Source organism: Benincasa hispida, chromosome 1, assembly GCF_027475165.1.
Source record: "Benincasa hispida cultivar pf3 chromosome 1, pf3_genome.v1.1, whole genome shotgun sequence".
Lineage (NCBI taxonomy): Eukaryota > Viridiplantae > Streptophyta > Magnoliopsida > Cucurbitales > Cucurbitaceae > Benincasa > Benincasa hispida.
Window position 1 is genome coordinate 67,556,404 of NC_143478.1, and position 21,447 is coordinate 67,577,850.

A 21,447-nucleotide genomic window follows, 5' to 3' on the forward strand; every position below is an offset into this window, starting at 1 on the left:
AAAACTCAAACTTTGTCATCAAAATAGTTTAACCTAATCTCAACCACCCCTTCCCCCACCACAACACATTAAACTTCGTAAATATTCATAAATATACAAGAACTCCGAGTTCAAGGACAAGACGAGTGTAATGAAACTCTACCCACCCCCCACGACAAACATGGAACCTCCCGAACATAAAAAGCACACAAAACGAGTCAACAATTACCAACACATATCAAACTCAAACTTTGTCCCCAAAATGGTTTAACCCAATTTCAACCCCCCTCCCCCATCACAACACATTAAACTTCGAGTTCAAGGACAAGACGGGTGTAATGAAACTCTACCCACCTCCCACAACAAACATGGAACCTCCCGAACATCAAAAACACACAAAACGAGTAAACAATGACCAACACACATAAAACTCAAACTTTGTCCCCAAAATGGTTTAACCCAATCTCAACCCCCCTCCCCCACCACAACACATTAAACTTCGTTAATATTCATAAATACACAAGAACTCCGAGTTCAAGGACAAGAAGGGTGCAATGAAACTCTACCTACCCCCCACGACAAACATGGAACCTCCCGAACATCAAAAACACATAAAACGAGTAAACAATGACCAACACACATAAAACTCAAACTTTGTCCCCAACATGGTTTAACCCAATCTCAACCCCCCCCCCCTCCACCACAACACATTAAACTTCGTAAATATTCATAAATACACAAGAACTCCGAGTTCAAGGACAAGACGGTGTAATGAAACTCTACCCATCCCCCACGACAAACATGAAATCTCCCGAACATCAAAAACACACAAAACGAGTAAACAATGACCAACACACATAAAACTAAATCTTTGTCCCCAAAATGGTTTAACATTATTGGATGTATTATGTCGGTTGAAAAAAAATGGATCTCAACCGACATTGAAGGCCTCCCATTATTTATTTTATTTTATTTTTTTAAAAAAATTATCAAAATTAAATTTTGATTTCCCTCTCGCGCGTGCCCTAACTTTCATCTCTCAGCTCTTTCACTTTACCAAACGTACTGCAATGCCATCGAAGCCGTCGAAGCTTCCTCGTAGTGCCCTAAAATTTCTTCTCTCAGTAGTCGTTGGTCGCCCGTTTGCCTTCAGGTGGGGTTGTCTTCATCGGGCGGTCATCGGAAACGAGCTCTTCATCTAAGTTTCTCCATCAACAGGTATATTTGAACAACATTTTCGTTTGCCTTCAGGTGGGGTTGTCTTCCTCTGTCATTTGATTATGTTTATAAACACAGGTATATCCTCTGTCGTCGTCATCCAAGCTTCTCCATCGCAGATATATCCTTTGTCAAGTTTCTGATCACAAACTAATTGCATCCCATAATTTTTTGATTGCATTTCATTTGCCCTTTTGATTGCATTTCCCACCACCTGAAATTTACCATTCTTTTTTTTCAAAAAGAAATTTCATCAGTCTCATTTTCAGCTTTATTATTTTTTGTTTTTTTTCTTGTTTGCATTCAGATCTTGTTGGATTTTGTTGAATTTGTTTGACTATTTATGAATGGATTTGAATGTTGAATGGATCTTGTTGGATTTTGTTGAATCTGTTTGACTATTTCTGAATGGATATGAATGTTGGATTTTGCATTTCATTTGCCCTCTTGATTGCATTTGTCTTTTGCATCAAATAAACATGTTGTTGCTTATGTTTTTGAACTAATACATTGTGATGTTTGGGGACTACATCATGTTGCTTCTCATGCTAGTTATCGTTGTTTTGTATTCATTGTTAGCTTTTCTTGAAGTATTTATAGAAAGAATCTAACTCTAAGGACACGGTTTATTGTGATATTTGTTTAGATTGATGGAATTTTGAACTTTGCTGAGTTTTTGTTTTTTAACTTTTCTTTTCGTCGATAGGAACTGAGTCCTTGATATTGACTCATACGAAACACAGTCTAAGGACACGGTTTATTGTGATATTTGTTTGGATTGATATTTGTTTTGATTCAATACTTGATTTTAAGTGAATTTTTTCATTTGTTAGGTTCAAGTTTGACGTGTAAGGCTAAATTTTGATTCTTGGGGATTTGGAAGGAAGATAGGAAGATTGCATTGGACGTGTTTTAAGAAGGTTGACAAGTGGAGAAGGTGCACCCAACACAAAAAGGACTTCATAACAACATTAATAACAAGGACAAGGTAATATTTATAAGATGCTTATCTTAAAAGTCTAGTTGTTCTAAATTTGTTGCAGTTGCATATTTTTCAATCATAATTTTATGCTTTTAAATTTTCCCTTGTTATTATTATTATTATTATTATTTTTTGTAGATAAGTTACATATTTTACAATCATGGATAAGTCATGGATGAAAATGAATAAAATGTCAGTTGAGTATAGTTTAGGGGTCGAGGTGTTTATTAAAAATGGTTTACAACATTCAAATATACTGAATGTCATGAGTTGTCCATATTTGAAGTGTGCTAATGCAAAGACTCTAGATGTGAACAAAATAAGAAAACACTTATTTTTTAATGGTATAGATCAAAGTTATTAGACATGGATTTTTAATGGTGAATCATTACCGATTAAGAGGAACAATGAAAATGTGTCTACTAGTGAAAGAGACGAAGCTGATGAGGATGATGTTGATGTTGATAACACAATTGGAATGTTTGAGGCTGCATACAATAACTATTTTAGTGGAAAATCCGATAATTTTGAAAAATTATTAGATGATGCGAAGAAACCATTGTACCCAAATTGTAAAACTTTTTCCAAAATATCTACATTGGTAAAGTTATATAATTTAAAATCTAAATTTGGATGGAGCGATAAAAGTTTCATGAGTTGTTGGAATTAATTCATGACATATTACCTAGTCCTAATGAAATTCCAACTTCTACTTATGAAGCAAAAAAGATGTTGGGTACTCTTGGAATGAAGTACGAGAAGATTCATACATGTAGAAATGATTGTTGCTTATTTAGAAAAGAACTCTTTAATCCAAATGTATGCCCCATTTGTGGTACATCAAGATGGAAGCTTCAAAAAAATTTAAACGAAAAGGCTAAGAATATCCCAGCAAAAGTCATGTGGTATTTCCTCCCAATTCCAAGATTTGAAAGAATGTTTCGAAGTAAAGAGACAACAAGTTTATTGACGTGGCATGCTAAAAAAAAAAGAAACAGATGGTTTATTAAAACATCCCAAAGATGCCCTATCGTGGAAAAAAATAGACAATTTGTGGCCAGAGTTTGGGTCAGAACCTAGAAATCTTCGTCTTGCTCTTTCGGCAGATGGGGTAAATCCGCATGGAGATCTGAGCAGTAGATATAGTTGTTGGCCAGTGATGTTAGTGACGTACAATCTACCTCCATGGTTGTGTATGAAGCGAAAATTTTTTATGTTGACTGCACTAATATCTGGTCCTAAACAACTGGGAAATGACATAGATGTTTATTTAGCTCCATTAGTAGATGACTTGAAAAAACTTTGGAAAGATGGGGTAGAATGTTACGATGCATATGAAGAACAACGTTTCATGTTTAAAGCCATTTTATTATGGACCATTAATGATTTTCCTGCGTATGGTAACTTGTGTGATTGTACGGTTAAAGGATATCATTCATGTCCAATTTGTGGAGAGAATACTTCATCCACTTATTTACCAAAAGGGAAGAGGATGACATATCTCGGGCATCACAAGTTTCTACCCCGCCATCATCCATATAGGAAACAAAAGAAAGCTTTTAATGACGCACAAGAATTAGAATTTGGTCCAAAACCATTGAATGGGGAAGAAATTCTTGCAGAAAAAAGTAAGTATCAATATTCATTTGGTAAGAAAAGTATCAAAGAAAAGAACAGTGGAGATAACACTTCAACTTATTGGAAGAAAAAAATCTATTCTTTTTGAGTTAGAATATTGGAAGTATCTTGACGTGCGACATTGTTTAGACGTGATGCATATTGAAAAGAATGTATGTGCAAATATTATTGGCACATTGCTTGATATTCCTAGTAAAACAAAAGATGGAATAAATAATCGATTAGATTTGATGGAATTGAACATTAGATCAGAGTTAGCCCCTCAAGTAGGAGATAAAAAAGTCTTTTTACCTCCCGCATGTTATACATTAACACGAGCTGAGAAATTGAGCTTTTGTAAGGTACTATCAGAAATTAAAGTACTTGAAGGCTATTCATCTAACATTCAAAGTTTAGTATCACTCACAGATTTGAAACTTTATGGACTTAAGTCGCATGACCATCACGTTCTTATGAAACAATTATTATCGGTAGCCATTCGTGATATTTTACCCAAACATGTAAGACTTGCAATTACTCGCCTATGCTTAGACTTGGAATTACTCGCCTATGCTTCTTCTTTAATGCTATATGTTGCAAGGCGATCGATTCATTTCAGTTAAAGGGTATACAAGAGGATATTGTTGTCACTCTATGCCTCTTAGAGAAGTATTTTCCTCCATCATTATTCACAATAATGGTACACCTTGTAGTGCATCTCGTAAGAGAAGTTGAGTTTTGTGGACCTGTTTATTTGAGGTGGATGTATCCTTTTGAACGATACATGAAAGTGTTGAAAACTTATGTACGAAATAGAAATCGACCAGAAGGATGTGTTGGAGAAAATTATATTGTTGAAGAGACTATAGAGTTTTGTTCTGAATTCGTATCTGGTGTTAATTCTATTGGGCTAAACTTATCAACAAAGAAAGCGAACTCAAACATTGATAGAGCATTGTTAGCTGTTTCTTTTATCAGATCGAGTAAGGATGAGTTGGATCAAGCTTATCTTTATGTCCTTCAAAATGTAAATGATGTGCTTTCTTACGTCGAGTATGTATATCTTCATCTTATTCTTGTTTTAGGTTACTTGATTATTCAATAATCTATTAACTTTGTCATTTATAATAGGCAAAATATGGATATTTTTTCTAAGCTCAATTCTGGTAAAAATAAAAGTAGAAAGTGGCTTCAAGAAGAGCATAATCGTACATTCAGTCGGTGGTTGTCCACACGGGTAATCTCTAGAGACCTACTATTTGATATATAATTAAATGTTAACTACTAAAATATTATGAAATATATCGTAGGTTTCACTAGCTCTTGAAGTACCCAAAAATTCCGTATCGCCTTCTTTGAGATGGATAGCTAATGGACCTTGTCCAACTGTAGTAAAATATTTTGGTTATGTGGTCAATGGTTACTACTATCACACAAAGAATCGCGATGATGTTAGGAGAGTTAAAAATAGTGGAGTTAGTATAACGACTACCACAATGCAAGTCTCTAGTGCTAAGGATAAAAGGCCTATCATGTCAGATATAACCTTTTATGGTGTAATACAAGAAATATGGGAGCTTGACTATCATGGATTATCATTTATTTTATTCAAATGTAATTAGGTTGAGAATAGAACTAGAGTCAAAATAGACGAGTTTGGGTTTACTATTATGGACCTCAATCGTATTGGACATAAATCAGACCCATTTATTTTAGCCTCTCAAGAAAAACAAGTGTTCTATATAAAAGACCCCGCAAATTCGGGTTGATCAATTGTTTTAACATCTCCACAACGAACAATTGAGGATGATTTTTATGAAGATGAAATACGAGATATGCTACAAGAGTGTGGTTATAGAGGTATGCAAAGAATGCCCAATGTTGATACATTTACTGAGATTGATGATACAACATCCACATACATTAGACATGACTGTGAGGGTCGATGGGTTGATAAATAATGTATTAAACATGGTATGTAATTTATTATGGTTATATGTATTTAAATATTAAGATTATATGTTTTTTGTGTGAGTAATTTTTTTTTTTTTTTTTTGACATGGAAACTTCCACAAGTAGCAGTGAGGATGATAGAAATATGATACCACAAAAATATAGTAGAATAAGTATACCACGTGGCCCAACTACAATATCTGAGTTGGCACAAATAAGGACATCTGGGCAACGGTTGACCATCGATTATAATGAACATGGACAACCGGTGGGATCTGAAGCAAAGAAGATGCAGAGTTATATAGGAGTTTGTGTTCGACAACAAATTTTTATAACGTATGATTCTTGGAAAAAAGTTCCAAATCATTTAAAAGACAAACTTTTTGATTGTGTAGCGGTATGTTTTCTAAACTTTTAATTCATGTGCACAGTGTTTAACTACTTTTTTCATTGTGCAGATGTCAATCAATGTGGACTCTAAGTCCAAACATTGTATACTAATTTCCATTTAGGAAGTCTCAGATTTTCAAGACAACGTTGACTCAAAAGTTCATACTTCCATTTAAGAATGAACCTTCGGTCTTGCAATTTCCACCCAACAATATTCTCATATAGAGCAAGATCATTGGACATCGTTCATCAACGAACGATTGAGCGAAGAATGGGAGGTAAGTCATTCACAATAAATTACATGTCAACATTATCATTGTTTTGATAGGTAACTTCAACTAGATTTGTTGTACAGAAAATCAGTCGTGTAAAAAAAGAAAGACGTGCGAAATGTGTATATAATCACCACATTTCTCGGAAGGGCTATGTGAATCTTGCCCAAGAATTAGTGAGTTATTCGACTTATTTATAATATGTTTATGCTAATTAAATATGTATATTCATGTAGAACCTATCGAATAACCCTTCTTATCGGGCGACTTTATGAAAAGAAGCAAAAAAAGAAAAGAATAATGAATACTTTGATGAAGTTACTCGAGAATGTGCCAATCGGATTGTAAGTATATATTATGCAAAATTTAAGATGACATATATATAAGTTTAAGATGATATAGATATTGTGTGAAAATTGTAATATGTTTTACAGGATAAATTGGCTGAAGTTCATGAAGGTGAAGATGTTCTCACCAAAGCATTGGGTACGGAAGAACATTGGGACGTGTTAGAAGAATGAGTGATTTTGTTTCCCATTCTCAATATTTCAAATTAGTAAAACCAAAGTCCTCTATGAGCTAAAAAACTGAAGGAGGCCCTAGTCAAAAAATTGTTCGACATGGTAAAATGTCAAGAGAAAGAACTAATAGTAAACAATCTCATCAGTCCAAATCATTTGTTGGAAGTGTTGCACTAAGTGCATCTAAAGAAGATACTGAGAAGATGTCTAAAGAAGAAGATACTGAGAAGATGTCTAAAGAAGATTGGAGGTAATTTATTTATTGTGACTTTTAAATTTTAATCATATTGTACGTGCTTAACCATGCATGACAAGTTCTTTTAAATTTGTTAAGGGGACACCATGCCACTTGACTATAGGAACTGTAGATAATATTGTTGCAGTAGTCATAGCATTTGATGATGATGTGTCATGTTTAACCGTGAAAGTTCTGATTGACATTGTCATTGGAGAAGATTTGCTATACCAACTCTTATGAAGGGTAAAATAGAGTTCTTAAAGCAAGCAATGGGCAACTTCGTAAAATGGCCTCGTGAACTTGTAGTTATGGATGACAAGAAAAAAGTATGCTTCCTTTTCAGTTTATAAGTTTGGTTATTTATTATTTTTCCTACTTTGAATTTTTGTAACTTTGGTTATGGTAGGATCAATCACCAATTAAGAACTTCAGCCAGTCCTCCAAATATGCTAATGCTAATGGTACTATCAAATTATTGAACGCACATGCCATGCATAACATGAACGATGTAGACATGATTCGTATCTCTTTGGACAAGCATATATTTGAAAGAGACAAATTTATTTATTTAGGTCGTGATGATTTGCTCCAATATTGCAATATGGTTGAAATAGGCCACATGTGTATTTTAACATACATTGCGTAAGTATTACTCATCTAAATTCACTCATGTATACTTTATTTCATGTTGATAAATAATAATTTTTACTTTGTTTAGGCATCTTTGGGATGAATGTGGTCGTGATATTACGAAGAAGTTTTTTTTTATAATTGATCAAGCAAGAATATCGCCACATGTGAAGTCTCAAGATATCCGATCCAAAAATTTAGCCAATCAACTAAAATTGGCTAATTTAGACCAAATAGTCCTCATTCCATATAACACAGGGTAAGTAAATTGTGTTTGTGTTGTGGCTAATTTGCATTATACACGTACTAATATTTCAAAATTATTGCTTATTATCGTTATCATTGGATATTGATTGTAATCAATCTACAAGAAAACTGTATTTATGTTTTGGATTCTCTTCGAAGCAAGGTTCAAGAGGATTTTCATGGAGTTATAAATATGTAAGTGTAATTGAACTTTCATAGCTCTTAATTGAAGTATTTATGTTTAATTAATGTTTTTAAACTATTTAGTGAATTGAAAACATGGCAAGCCAAGCACAATCTCCAATACTATCGGCCTTCTCCAAAATGGAAACCTGTAAAGGTAAATTTAACAATTGTTTTCAACTTTATATACAGTGCCCTCGTCAATTAGATTCTGTAGGATGCGGGTACTATGTGCAAAAGTATATACATGAAATAGTGCATAATCCTACTACTCCCATTACTAGTCTCGTACGTAAATTATTTATTTTTTATATAGTGCTAGCTTTAATTTAATAAATGGACGTAAACTTATGTTGGGTTTATCTTTTTTCTTTTCCTTTTTGTAGTTCAATACAAAAGATGCAGAATACGCAAGGAGAGATCGACGTAATTCGGACCCAATGGGCAAGTTTTGTTGGCCGATTTATATGAGGATGTAATTCTTGTTTTTTTGTCTCAATAGAATGTAAATGCTAGTTATAAAAATGAGAGAAATATTTGAAAGTCCCACATGAACACATGATAAAAATCATAAGGACTGATTAATTATTTATTGATTTTCTTGTCAATTCTGATTCTCTGCAGCTGAGGACTGGTTAAACCCCAGCATCATTCTAGAGGTTTTCGAAGCACAGTCAGCTAGGATGTCTGTTGAATGTACCAAAGAACTTAGCAACTTTACCAATCAAGAAGAGGGTGAGTCTGCTTCTACCTGGATGAAAAATGGAATTTAATCTATACATGACAGTGATGATTTGTTCTAAGCCAGTGGAGATTTTCATAATTATCCTTTATTGTTCGAAGACTGTTCTTGCCATTGGACCTGGTAATGCTTCTTTATCCTATGATAGAATGCTTCAAAATGCTGACTCGGAGATGGAGGAAGAAGAGTAAGAATGATATTGTGTTTGCTTCTTCAACTAAATAGTGTCCTTATCTTTTTTATTTAGACCTCCTGTTGATCTTTTACATTTTTATATTGAAGACACTTTTTTAGACTTGCAGATCTTCTCATCTTCACCAATTTTAGAAAAATGAAGTTTTTGGACGAAAAATGATGGACTAAATTGAATAACTTCGTTAAAATTTATAAATTTTTAAAATACTTCAAATCCAAGCTGTTGATGCTGCAGGTTTTGTTGATGCTACTATTGATGCTGTAGGTTTTATTGTACTGCAAGTTTTGTTGATGTTGCAGGTTTTGTTGATGCTGCAGATTTGTGTAAGGATGTAATTCTTATTTTTTTTTGTCTCAATAGAATGTAAATAGTAGCTTAGAATGAATTTATGGATAAATTCATAGGTGGAAGACATGATCTGTTTATTATTGGAAGTTGTATTCTGGTATTGTGATTCTTATTTATTGTAAATGGTAGTTTGTGGGTTATTCATGCACTATGGTAGTCTTTGTGATGACTTTTGCGGTTTGAAGTATATTGTGAGCTAAATTTTCTTATTGATGTATGTGTTCTTGAATATTCATTTTTTGGGAATTCTGATAGTTTTGTTGAGAACAAGTCGTTGTGAAATATTTTTGGGAGTGTGTTTCTTTGAATAGATTCAAGGTAAATTTTTGGTTTTGTTGTGGTAGCATCGTTATGCTACCGAAAATTTTTCAAAGTCTGGTTCTGGTATTGTGGATAAATTCATAGGTGGAGAACAAATATTGATGAGTATATGTAATGGATTAGAAATATTGATTCTTGTTTGTGGATAAATTCATAGGTGGAAGACAAATATTGATGGGCTTACCATGCAATTTTTTTATACTATTTAATATAAAACAATGACGGACATTTCCTAACCTAACACGAGACAAATAATGTCGTTTTTAACTTATTTGACCAAAAAAATTGATTCGGCAACGGAATTTAAGAAAAAATGGATAGATTCGGGCTTCAATGTCGGTTAAGAATTCAAGAAAACAGGCTTTAATGTCGGTTAAAAATTAAAGAAAACAGGCTTTTTAATGTCGGTTGCAAGACTTTCAATATCGGTTGCAACCGACATTGAAGGTCTTTGATGTCAGTTGCAACCAACATTGAAGGTCTTTGATGTCAGTTGCAACCGACATTGAAGGTCTTTAATATCGGTCGCAACTGACATTGAAGGTCGCAATATTGGTGTTACTGAAGGCCTTTAATGTCGGTTTAAAACCGCCATTAAAGGCCTTTAATAACACTACCTTTAATGTTGGTTGCCAACCTACATTAAAGCTCTTTAATGTCGGTTTAAAAACAAGGCCAAATTTCTTCTAGTAAAACTTTGTCCACAAAATGGTTTAACCCAATCTCAATCCCCCCCACCACAACATATTAAACTTCGTAAACATCCATAAATACACAAGAACTCCGAGTTTTAGGACAAGACGAGTGTAATGAAACTCTACTCATCCCCCATGAAAAATATGGAATCTCCCGAACATCAAAAACACACAAAACGAGTAAACAATGACCAACACACATAAAACTCAAACTTTGTCCCCGAAATGGTTTAACCAAATCTCAAACCCCCCCCCCTCTCCCATCGAGTTCAAGGACAAGACGGGTGTAATGAAAACTCTACCCACCCCCCATGACAAACATGGAACCTCCCGAACATCAAAAACACACAAAACGAGTAAACAATGACTAACACGCATCAAACTCAAACTTTGTCCCCAAAATGGTTTAACCCAATCTCAACCCCCCCACCACCGCAACACATTAAACTTCGTAAATATTCATAAATATACAAGAAGTCCGAGTTCAAGGAAATACGGGTGTAATGAAACTCTACCCACCCCCCACGACAAACATGGAACCTCCCGAACATAAAAAACCCACAAAACGAGTAAACAATGACCAACACATATAAAACTCAAACTTTTTCCCTAAAATGGTTTAACCCAATCTCAACCCCCCTCCCCGCCCCCCCACAACACATTAAGCTTCGTAAACATTCATAAATACACAAGAACTCCGAATTCAAGGACAAGACGGGTGTAATGAAACTCTACCCACCCTCCACGACAAACTTGGAACCTCCCGAACATCGAAAATACACAAAACGAGTAAACAATGACCAACACACATAAAACTCAAACTTTGTTCCTAAAATGGTTTAACCCAATCTCAACCCCCCTCCCCTACCACAACACATTAAACTTCGTAAATATTCATAAATACACAAGAACTCCGAGTTCAAGGACAAGACGGGTGTAATGAAACTCTACCCACCCCCCACGACAAACATGGAACCTCTCGAACATAAAAAACACACAAAACGAGTAAACAATGATGAACACACATAAAACTCAAACTTTTTCCCCAAAATGGTTTAACGCAATCTCAACCCCCCTCCTCCACTACAACATATTAAACTTCGTAAACATTCATAAATACACAAGAACTCTGAGTTCAAGGACAAGACGGGTAATGAAACTTTACCCACCCCCAACGAAAAACATGAAATCTCCCGGACATAAAAAACACACAAAACGAGTAAACAATGGCCAACTCACATAAAACTCAAACTTTGTCCCCAAAATGGTTTAACCCAATCTCAACCCTCTTCCCCCACCACAACACAATAAACTTCGTAAACATTCATAAATACACAAGAACTCTGAGTTCAAAGACAAGACGAGTGTAATGAAACTCTACCCACCCTCCACGACAAACATGAACCTTACATTAAAAACACACAAAACGAGTAAACAATGACCAACGCACATAAAACTTAAACTTTATCCCTAAAATGGTTTAACCCAATCTCAATCCCCCCTCCCCCATCACAATACATTAAACTTCGTAAACATTCTTAAATACACAAGAACTCCAAGTTTAAGAACCCCCCACGACAAACATGGAACCTCCCGAATATCAAAAACACACAAAACGAGTAAACAGTGACCAACACACATAAAACTCAAACTTTGTCCCAAAATGGTTTAACCCAATCTCAACCCCCCCACCACCGCGACACATTAAACTTCTAAATATTCATAAATATACAAGAAGTCCGAGTTCAAGGAAATACGGGTGTAATGAAAGTCTACCCACCCCCCACGACAAAGATGGAACCGCCCGAACATAAAAAACCCACAAAACGAGTAAACAATGACCAACACATATAAAACTCAAACTTTTTCCCTAAAATGGTTTAACCCAATCTCAACCCCCCTCCCCGCCCCCCCACAACACATTAAGCTTCGTAAACATTCATAAATACACAAGAACTCCGAATTCAAGGACAAGACGGGTGTAATGAAACTCTACCCACCCTCCACGACAAATATGGAACCTCCCGAACATCAAAAATACACAAAACGAGTAAACAATGACCAACACACATAAAACTCAAACTTTGTTCCTAAAATGGTTTAACCCAATCTCAACCCCCCTCCCCTACCACAACACATTAAACTTTGTAAATATTCATAAATACACAAGAACTCCGAGTTCAAGGACAAGACGGGTGTAATGAAACTCTACCCACCCCCCACGACAAACATGGAACCTCTCGAACATAAAAAACACACAAAACGAGTAAACAATGATGAACACACATAAAACTCAAACTTTTTCCCCAAAAATGGTTTAACGCAATCTCAACCCCCCTCCTCCACTACAACACATTAAACTTCGTAAACATTCATAAATACACAAGAACTCTTAGTTCAAGGACAAGACGGGTAATGAAACTTTACCCACCCCCAACGACAAACATGTAATCTCCCGGACATCAAAAACACACAAAACGAGTAAACAATGGCCAACACACATAAAACTCAAACTTTGTCCCCAAAATGGTTTAACCCAATCTCAACCCCCTTCCCCCACCACAACACAATAAACTTCGTAAACATTCATAAATACATAAGAACTCTGAGTTCAAAGACAAGACGAGTGTAATGAAACTCTACCCACCCTCCACGACAAACATGAACCTTACATTAAAAACACACAAAACGAGTAAACAATGACCAACGCACATAAAACTTAAACTTTATCCCTAAAATGGTTTAACCCAATCTCAATCCCCCCTCCCCCATCACAATACATTAAACTTCGTAAACATTCTTAAATACACAAGAACTCCAAGTTTAAGGACCCCCCACGACAAACATGGAACCTCCCGAATATAAAAAACACACAAAACGAGTAAACAGTGACCAACACACATAAACTCAAACTTTGTCCCAAAATGGTTTAACCCAATCTCAACCCCCCCACCACCACACAAAACAATAACCTGGATTAGAGGACAAAGTACAAAGTATTTATTAAGCATTGAGTTCCATAAGTTTCATTTTTTAAGGCAAAATAAACACATAGGTCCCTAAACTGTTTAAATTGTCTAACAACTTTCAAATGTTTTATTTAGTGCGTCTCCAAGCTTTCAATTTTGTGTCTATTATAGGCCTTTCATCTATTCAACATCTTCTAAAATTTACAAGCCTATTGGACACAAAATTTAAAGTTCAATTTTCTATTAGACACAAAATTTAGTTTTATGTCTAGTAGATTCTTTAAACTTTTTTAAAATATTAAATGTGTTAGGGACCTATTAAGTACCAAATTGGAGGTTTAAAGATTTATTTGATATTTTTTAGATTTATAGATTTATTAGATACAAACATATAAGCATAAAAAAGTTCATATACTAAAAATAGCACATAGCATCTATGTACTAATTTTCTTTCTCCTTTCAAGGAAAGTTCAAATATTAAATCATGCATGCTTAGGCTCCAAATAACTAACATCATATCATTTTTTAGACATAAAGATAGTGTTATAATCAACTTGAAACTTAAAAGAATGTAATAATGTTTATCTCTAACGAATTATGACATGTTCGTTATAAAATTACTCTATAGAATTTTAGAGAATTGTAAAACAAATATATGATGCAAAATTGACGAGATCTTAACAAAAGCGACATGTACCGATATGGGATGATAAACATGTGCATTAGTTAAAATTTAAAATTTGTATCAAAGTTGATATTATTGAAATCTAGTGAAATTGACACAATCTTTAACATTGTTTTTTTTTTATTAGTGGGTTAATTAATTGTAATATTTATCAAAGTTGAGGTCTAATTTGATTAAATTGAAAGTCACGAATAGAAATGGTTACACACATTTAAATGGGCATGATTTGTACAAAAGGATGTGAAATAATGATTTAAATAAATATACAAGATAAAATGGGATGATAAACGGCGGCGACTGAATGAAACGATGAGACGACGGCGGCGGCGGCGGGCACTTGATTGCAGCTGCTGACCGAAAGGGAGGAGCGACGATGGCGACGGAAAAAGAGAGGAAAATGGGAGAGGGAGGGAAAGGAGTGGGGGGAGTGCGAACGGCAGTGGCTGCGGCGGGGAAGGAGGGGAAAAATGGGAGAGGGAGGGAGAAGAGAGGGGAAGAATGGGGAAAATGGGAGAAGAAGTGGCGGTGAGGGGAAAATGGGAGAAAGAGAGGCGGAATGGCGAAGCGACGGGGAGGCGAAACAGCACGGGAAGAGGTGGGGGTGGCGTGGGTTAGGGTCTTATGGAAGAAATGGGGAAAGAAATGGGGAAGATAGGGAAGAAGGGGTCTGGTTTAAACTGGACCCCTCTCCCGATGCTGCCCAACGGGCATCCGAAGAGCCGTCGGAAGTTCCATGGGAACTCCCGACGGCTAACATATAGCGTTGGGAGTTCCCTTTCGCCTTTTTTTATTCGTTGGGAGTTCCCTGTGAACTCCTGACAGCGGTTTTAGTCGTTAGGAGTTCCCGGCGAATTCTTGATGAGCCTTTACGGCATCGGGAGAGACAGTCTCTCTCGACGACCAAACTCCCGAATGTAACAACCCAAATTTGTATGCATACACTACAAGAAATTAAATGTCAAATGTTAAGCAGGACGAAATTTTATTTAAAGGGGTGGTAAATATAATACCTTAACTCTAATTTAGAAAGCAGGAAAAACAAATAAAATATATAATTAAGAATGAAAAATATACAAACTTAATAGGAAAGTCGGGTGGAAATTTAGAATTAGACAAAAAAAATAAGAAATTTATTAATTATCCAAAAATAATGAATAAGAGGGTAGAATCAGGGAGGATTAATTAGAAGTTGGACGCTAGCTAATTCAAGAGACAAAGGACAATAGATAACTTTTTGTTTGGGCACTACTTATTGGATGAATTGGAGGCGAATTAATTGCCCATATACTCTTAAAGTTTGAAAGAGTTAAAAAGGGGAAGTGGAATCCACAAGCAGTAAAGGCAACCCACGCGTGAAAAACTAACGAGATTGGAGAGAAAATTGGAGAGAGCGAGAGTGGAGAGAAAATTGGAGAGAGGGAGAGTAAAGAGAGCGAGATTCTCAGCGAGACAGTGGGAGAGAGCGGGAGCAAGAGCAAGAGCGAGACCAGCGAGAGCGAGAGTCACGAGAGCCAAACTAGCGAGAAAGCTGGAGAGAGCGAGATTCTGAGAACAAAGAGAGCGAGATTTGGATAGAAGCATGGATTATGTGTTGAATTTGGCCACGATCTTATAGATTATACATGGAGAACCCTAAAATTGAATACAAACAAAGGTTGAAGACGTAAGGGCAAACGTTAGCCAAAATTAGGTGTCTTATTAAGAGAAATTCTTAAACCTAAGTAATTTTAAAGAAGTCATTTGTAGGATGAGTTGTCACACAGAGAAGAGCTGGAAACGGCTATAAATAAGAGGCCTTAGGCTGGAAGTTAAACTCATTCTCAAACAAAACTTAGTAGTAAAAATCGTGTGAAAAGGATGAAATAATTCTGTTAGTTTGAAGGAGGAAGCGCAAGGGAAGTGCTGCCCAAATTTCCTTCTGATTTAAGAGGGAAAACTCTACTGATTAAACCATAAGGAATAATAAGGAATAACTAGGATCGCAGTCAAGGTAAGTAGTTTATCTCATCCTCTCTTTAAGTATTTCATGGTAGTGTGCCTTTAATATGTTGCGTAATTATGTTATTGTTATGTGGCATTACATGTTTAAAATATGTTTATCGACAAGGGACCTCATGCATTATGTTTGTTCATAAGATTAAATTTTAATTAGATAAAGGTTATGCTTCTAGGGCTAGCAAGGCATGTATGGTTGCACCCCTCTAGACCCACTTCTATATCAAGTTTATGCTAGGGACTAATAGGGTATGTATGGTTGCACCCCTCTAGACCCACTTCTATGTCAAGTTTATGCTAGGGACTAACAGGGTATGTATGGTTGCACCCCTCTAGTCCAAACTTACGTGACCCTACTGACTGCATAACCCGCTAATCATCAGATGGGTTAGTTTCCGCCCAAGTCCTCATCTTCTTATCAAGGAGGAGAAATTTACGTTAGAAGCATAACCGACCACCACATGTTATTATATGTTTTCGGTCCCAATCATATGTTTTCAGAACATGTTGCATGTGATTGTGCATTTGGTCACTATCCTATGTGAGAACTACTTACTGAGTATATTATATACTCATCCTATTTTTACAGACTTTGTAGGTAAGAACACAACGTAGGTGGCAGAACTGGACGTCGCTCAAATGGCCAACCATCAAACTCACTATTATAGGCATATGCATTTTTGTATTACTACGCTAGTGTTTTATGGATCCTGGTGTTTTGTAAAATAAACTTTTTATATAGTTTTCTACCTAATTAATAAAATCTTAGATATGTTCTTTTGAGATTTTTTTACCAAAACTCATCTCATAATAGAAAAGTCTAAGTATGCATGTCGTAGTGGTCGGACCATAATATGTAAGGATCCGGTCGTTACACCGACGCTCGATTAAGGCGTCGAGAGAACTCATTTTTCTTGTAGTGACTATTAGCGATAGACTTCCTAGTGTAATGACCCGAGTTCAGGAGGGGTACATGAATGAACAGATATCACATTCAAATGAGGGGGATCCTGTGAATATGAAAGTATGATTAAGAAATGCTTAAAAGATTGAAAGTTACTACCTATACCAACATTGTGCACCTTCCTTTTCGGTGGCTCAATCATAAAAACTCCAAAGTTAAGCATGCTTAGCTTGGAGAACTTTCATTTCTAAAAAGCATTCAAGGTAAGGGAAGATGACGTGCCAAGTCGCAGGGGATGTAGGGTAATGCTAGGGCCATCAGGGGTCGAATCTGAATTTTGAATCCTGGTCCGGATCCTGGGCGTAGGGTATTACACCCAATGACATTACTTCATGTTATTACTACTTTCTTCATAGTGATATCACTAGTCACTGAGACTTCAAAATGTATTGATAAAAATTGTAGGTTATCATTGAAAGACTTGAGTCACAAATAAATTGAATGTATTTACTACTAACAAAAATGGAAAAAAGAATTCATTCTTCAAATAGAATGATTCTTGTCAACGATATAATGCATGCATCATTGTAAAAATAGTGTAAATTTCTCTTTGCCAATTATAATATTCTTTGTTATTTTTTGTTCCAGTTCACCTTGCTCGACTATTGCAAACTGGAGGTAGTATATTCATGTCAATCCCTATATAATTCCAGTTAGCATGCTTACCAATTGCTTAATCATAATTCCAAATAATTGTAAAAGAAAGAAAAAACACAAATTATAGTTTCCTGTTACAATGATAACATTTATAGAAGACATAATCTATTAGGAGTCTATCAATAGATTATGTCTTCTATCAGTGATAGACTAATGTTGTAGAGTGATATTAGTCAAACATTAACTCATCAAATCTCAAAGAAAAATCAAAGTAGATGAACTGTGCATGATTCTTCCTCGAAAATTAAATCAAATTTTAATAAAACAATAATGCCTAGTAAATCCTCAGAATTGAATTAACAACAATCATCAATTGAATAGCAATGAAGCCTATAAAAGCACAAATTAAATCCAATTTCAAGAATGAGATGAAGCTGAATGGAAAAATAAATGAGGAAGAATCACCCAAAACAGAGATGAAATCTGAGAACAAATAAAAAAAACTTAACAATATGCACCGGCAAGGAGCCTAAACAGAGATGAATCGTGCCTAGAAAAGCATAAACTGAGAGGATGAGAAAAAAACTGAGAAAAATCCAAAAAACTTAGATTAAATTTGATCATACCAACAAATCCAAGAAGAAATTTGATCGCACAACGAACTATCGAATGTAAGGAAACTATCAAACGCAAGGAAAGGGGAAGAGAATTGCCGGTAGATGCAAAATAAAATAGAAGAGAATCTCCTGTTGAACAGAAAAGAGATGAGAATCAAACGTAAAATTGAGAATCAATTTTGTTTTTGGCAGAATCTCCAAAAACTACCTAAAAGAAAATCTAAACTGAGAGAATAAAGAATAGAAAATCACTCAAATTATGGAGAGATTGCGCGAATGAGCGTTCTGTTTTTGAGAGAAAGGAGAAGAGAGAACCTTTAAAATCAAGGCTATTTTAGGAATACATAAAAAGTAAAGCAGGATATTGGGGAAGAGCTGCTATAGTTACAATTTTTTTTTTTTTTTTTTTTTTTTTTTTTTTTTTTTTTTTTTTTTGCTATATTATTGGTTAGTTTCCAGAAGAAGATACTCATCACAATTTTTCAATAAACAAATAATAAACAACGTAAATAACTAAAATTAAGATTACCAAACAAAATATATATGATTTTATGCTGGAGAATGAAATGTACTTAAAAAAATAGAGAATGAAAGTGTGTGAAAGGTAGATGATTCAAATTATCTTTCTAAGAGTTATAAGTATATATTTATAATATGGTTTGACTTAGATCTCTTCTTTTCCTTGAATTCGGTTATCAAATATTCCATCGACTTATTAAATTGGAGCGTTCTGTCTTGGTCTCAGTTTTGGTCTTGGTTCGATTTTCTTTTTCCTATTTTTTTTTAGATTTATTCTTTTAGTCCAAAATTAACCATATCAATAGGATTTTGAACTTTTTTTTAGTTTTATTTTTTTTGGGTTAACTAAACTAAAAAAGAATAAAATTATATTTTTACAATTCAACTCGAAAAAGATGTACTAATTTTAACCCTAAATCAATATTAATTCATCAATTGAACCATAAATTCAAACATCTATTGCAATTTAAACCCTTTGTTCAATTTTCACCAACTTCACTCACTAATCTGTAACATTCTTTCAAAACATTGCAATTATAACAAAAAAAAAAAAAAATAAAAAAAAAAAATAACAATACAAATTTTTTGTCAAATTAAGTATGAATAATATTGAGATTAAATTATAAAAAATATCCTTGCATTATGGAGTTTACATTCATAGGCTCAAAATTTTATATATGCTTATGTGAGCAAACTTAAACGTATAGATGAAAAAATAAAGACACATGACGCATCTGTGATCTATATTCATTGTCATCTTCCTTCTTGAAATATTATGCTCTCAATTTTCTATTCTTTCACTTATGATTTTTTTTTTTTTTTTTTTGTTAGTCCTAACCCTCAAATTTACCTTCTCAATATGTTTAGATCTGTTCACTTAAAAGAACACATAAGCATACACTTTTTTTTTCATGGATTTAACAACAAAAGCTTTCAAGGGGAGTTTTGAAAAAGGACAAAAAAAAAAAATCAAACTGTAAGGGAGCCGTTAGATCGCAGATATTATTTCATGGGAAAGGATATTAAGTGTATAAGAAAATTAATGTCTGTGTTTGAATTTGTAGGATAATTAACGTTTGAAAGTTGAATAAATGTGTTTGATTTACAAATTTTGTATATAAAAGCTAAAACTAAATTATTATTTAATCAAATATAAGAAACTAAATAATATAGTCATAGTTAAATTTAATTATTTAATATATTGTTATATTGATTAATTATTTAATCACTTAAAATATTGTTAATTAAACATTGTTTAAATTATTTTATTTAATTAATAAAAATAATTAAATTAATATGAAATAATAAGAATATTAATAATTTCTAATAAGATTTTATATTAAATAGTTAAGATAACATAAACTATCAATGATAAATGTATTAGTTGAAATTTATAAAGTCTAAAAAATGTATTTATAATTAATAATTAATTAAAATTAATAATAATGATTAATTGATATTAATTTATTAATTAATTAGACTCTATTCATTTTCTAGGTATAAAAATTCCCACGAGAATGGAGGGTATTAAAAAACTCATGTCATATGAGTTTTAAAATTCTCTAAATAAAAATATCTTGAGTTTTAAAATGTTTGTTTAGAATACATTTTCAAGTGTTTAATTTAAAAAATAAATTATTTTGGAAGAAATTGGAGTATTTGACAACTACTCAAAATAGCTTTTCAAATATATTTTAATCAATTTTTATCAAAAGTGTTTAAATAAAAAATGAGTTTTATGAATAATACTTTGTTCACAAATCAATCCAAATGGGAAAATTTCACAAAATAATCAAAAAATAAAAAAAAGATTTTTCTATGGAGGACCTATTTCTAAAAACTTTTACATGGCTGAGCTTTTTGTCATGTGAAATACCAGTTATATCTCACTTATTAAAATCAAACAAGCCGGTGCCTATTTCATCCTTTTACTTAGTGATCGTTCGCATTCTCCTAATAGTTCTCTCATTTCTCGATTATTTCTCTTAGCATTCTCTCAACTTCTCCCTTTGTCTTCGATGTCGTTCACTGCTCGTCAATCGTATCTCTACACATTTTCACCTTTGTTTCCACCATTCCAGTAATATGAAAGATATGTTACTCTCATCCGTCGTTGTCTGAAATCTTTCAGTATATGGGTTTAATTAGGGTTCGTTTAGTACATTGACATAGATCGCATAACTTTGTATAATCGATCATATATCTTTAATAAAATATCGTATAGCTTTTAATACTAGATCACATAGATTTATATAATCAATTGTATAGCTTTTAATAAATGATAGTAAACTTCGTGCTAAACGATTGTATACCTTTTGCTAAAACTTTTGGTTAACACTTACAATATTTGTTTCCGAGTATGTAGAATGATCTTTTTCAAAGAATGCTCACTTTAGACCCACAAAATAAATTGAATGGAGTTGAAAGCTATTTGTGTTCAACTGAAAGTGATAATGTTCAAGGAAAGCTGAAGAGTTTTATAATGTTCAAGGAAAGCTGAAGAGTTAAAAATGATATTCCACTACTTGTTCCACGACTAAGATCCAATAGCATTGAACTACAATGGTACA

The 21,447-nt window shown here is 33.9% G+C and overlaps 1 protein-coding gene across 1 annotated transcript; it reads left to right on the forward strand.

Annotated features, from left to right (window-relative positions):
• The first annotated feature begins 2,926 nt into the window (after positions 1-2,926).
• Positions 2,927-9,698, forward strand: LOC150038652 (uncharacterized). The gene is given in 11 exon segments (XM_090314015.1): positions 2,927-3,172; positions 3,174-3,884; positions 3,886-4,347; positions 4,350-4,823; positions 6,846-6,919; positions 7,388-7,496; positions 7,577-7,631; positions 8,854-8,964; positions 9,017-9,158; positions 9,432-9,498; positions 9,645-9,698. Coding segments are annotated over 11 exon segments (2,505 nt in total).
• Positions 9,699-21,447: the final 11,749 nt, after the last annotated feature.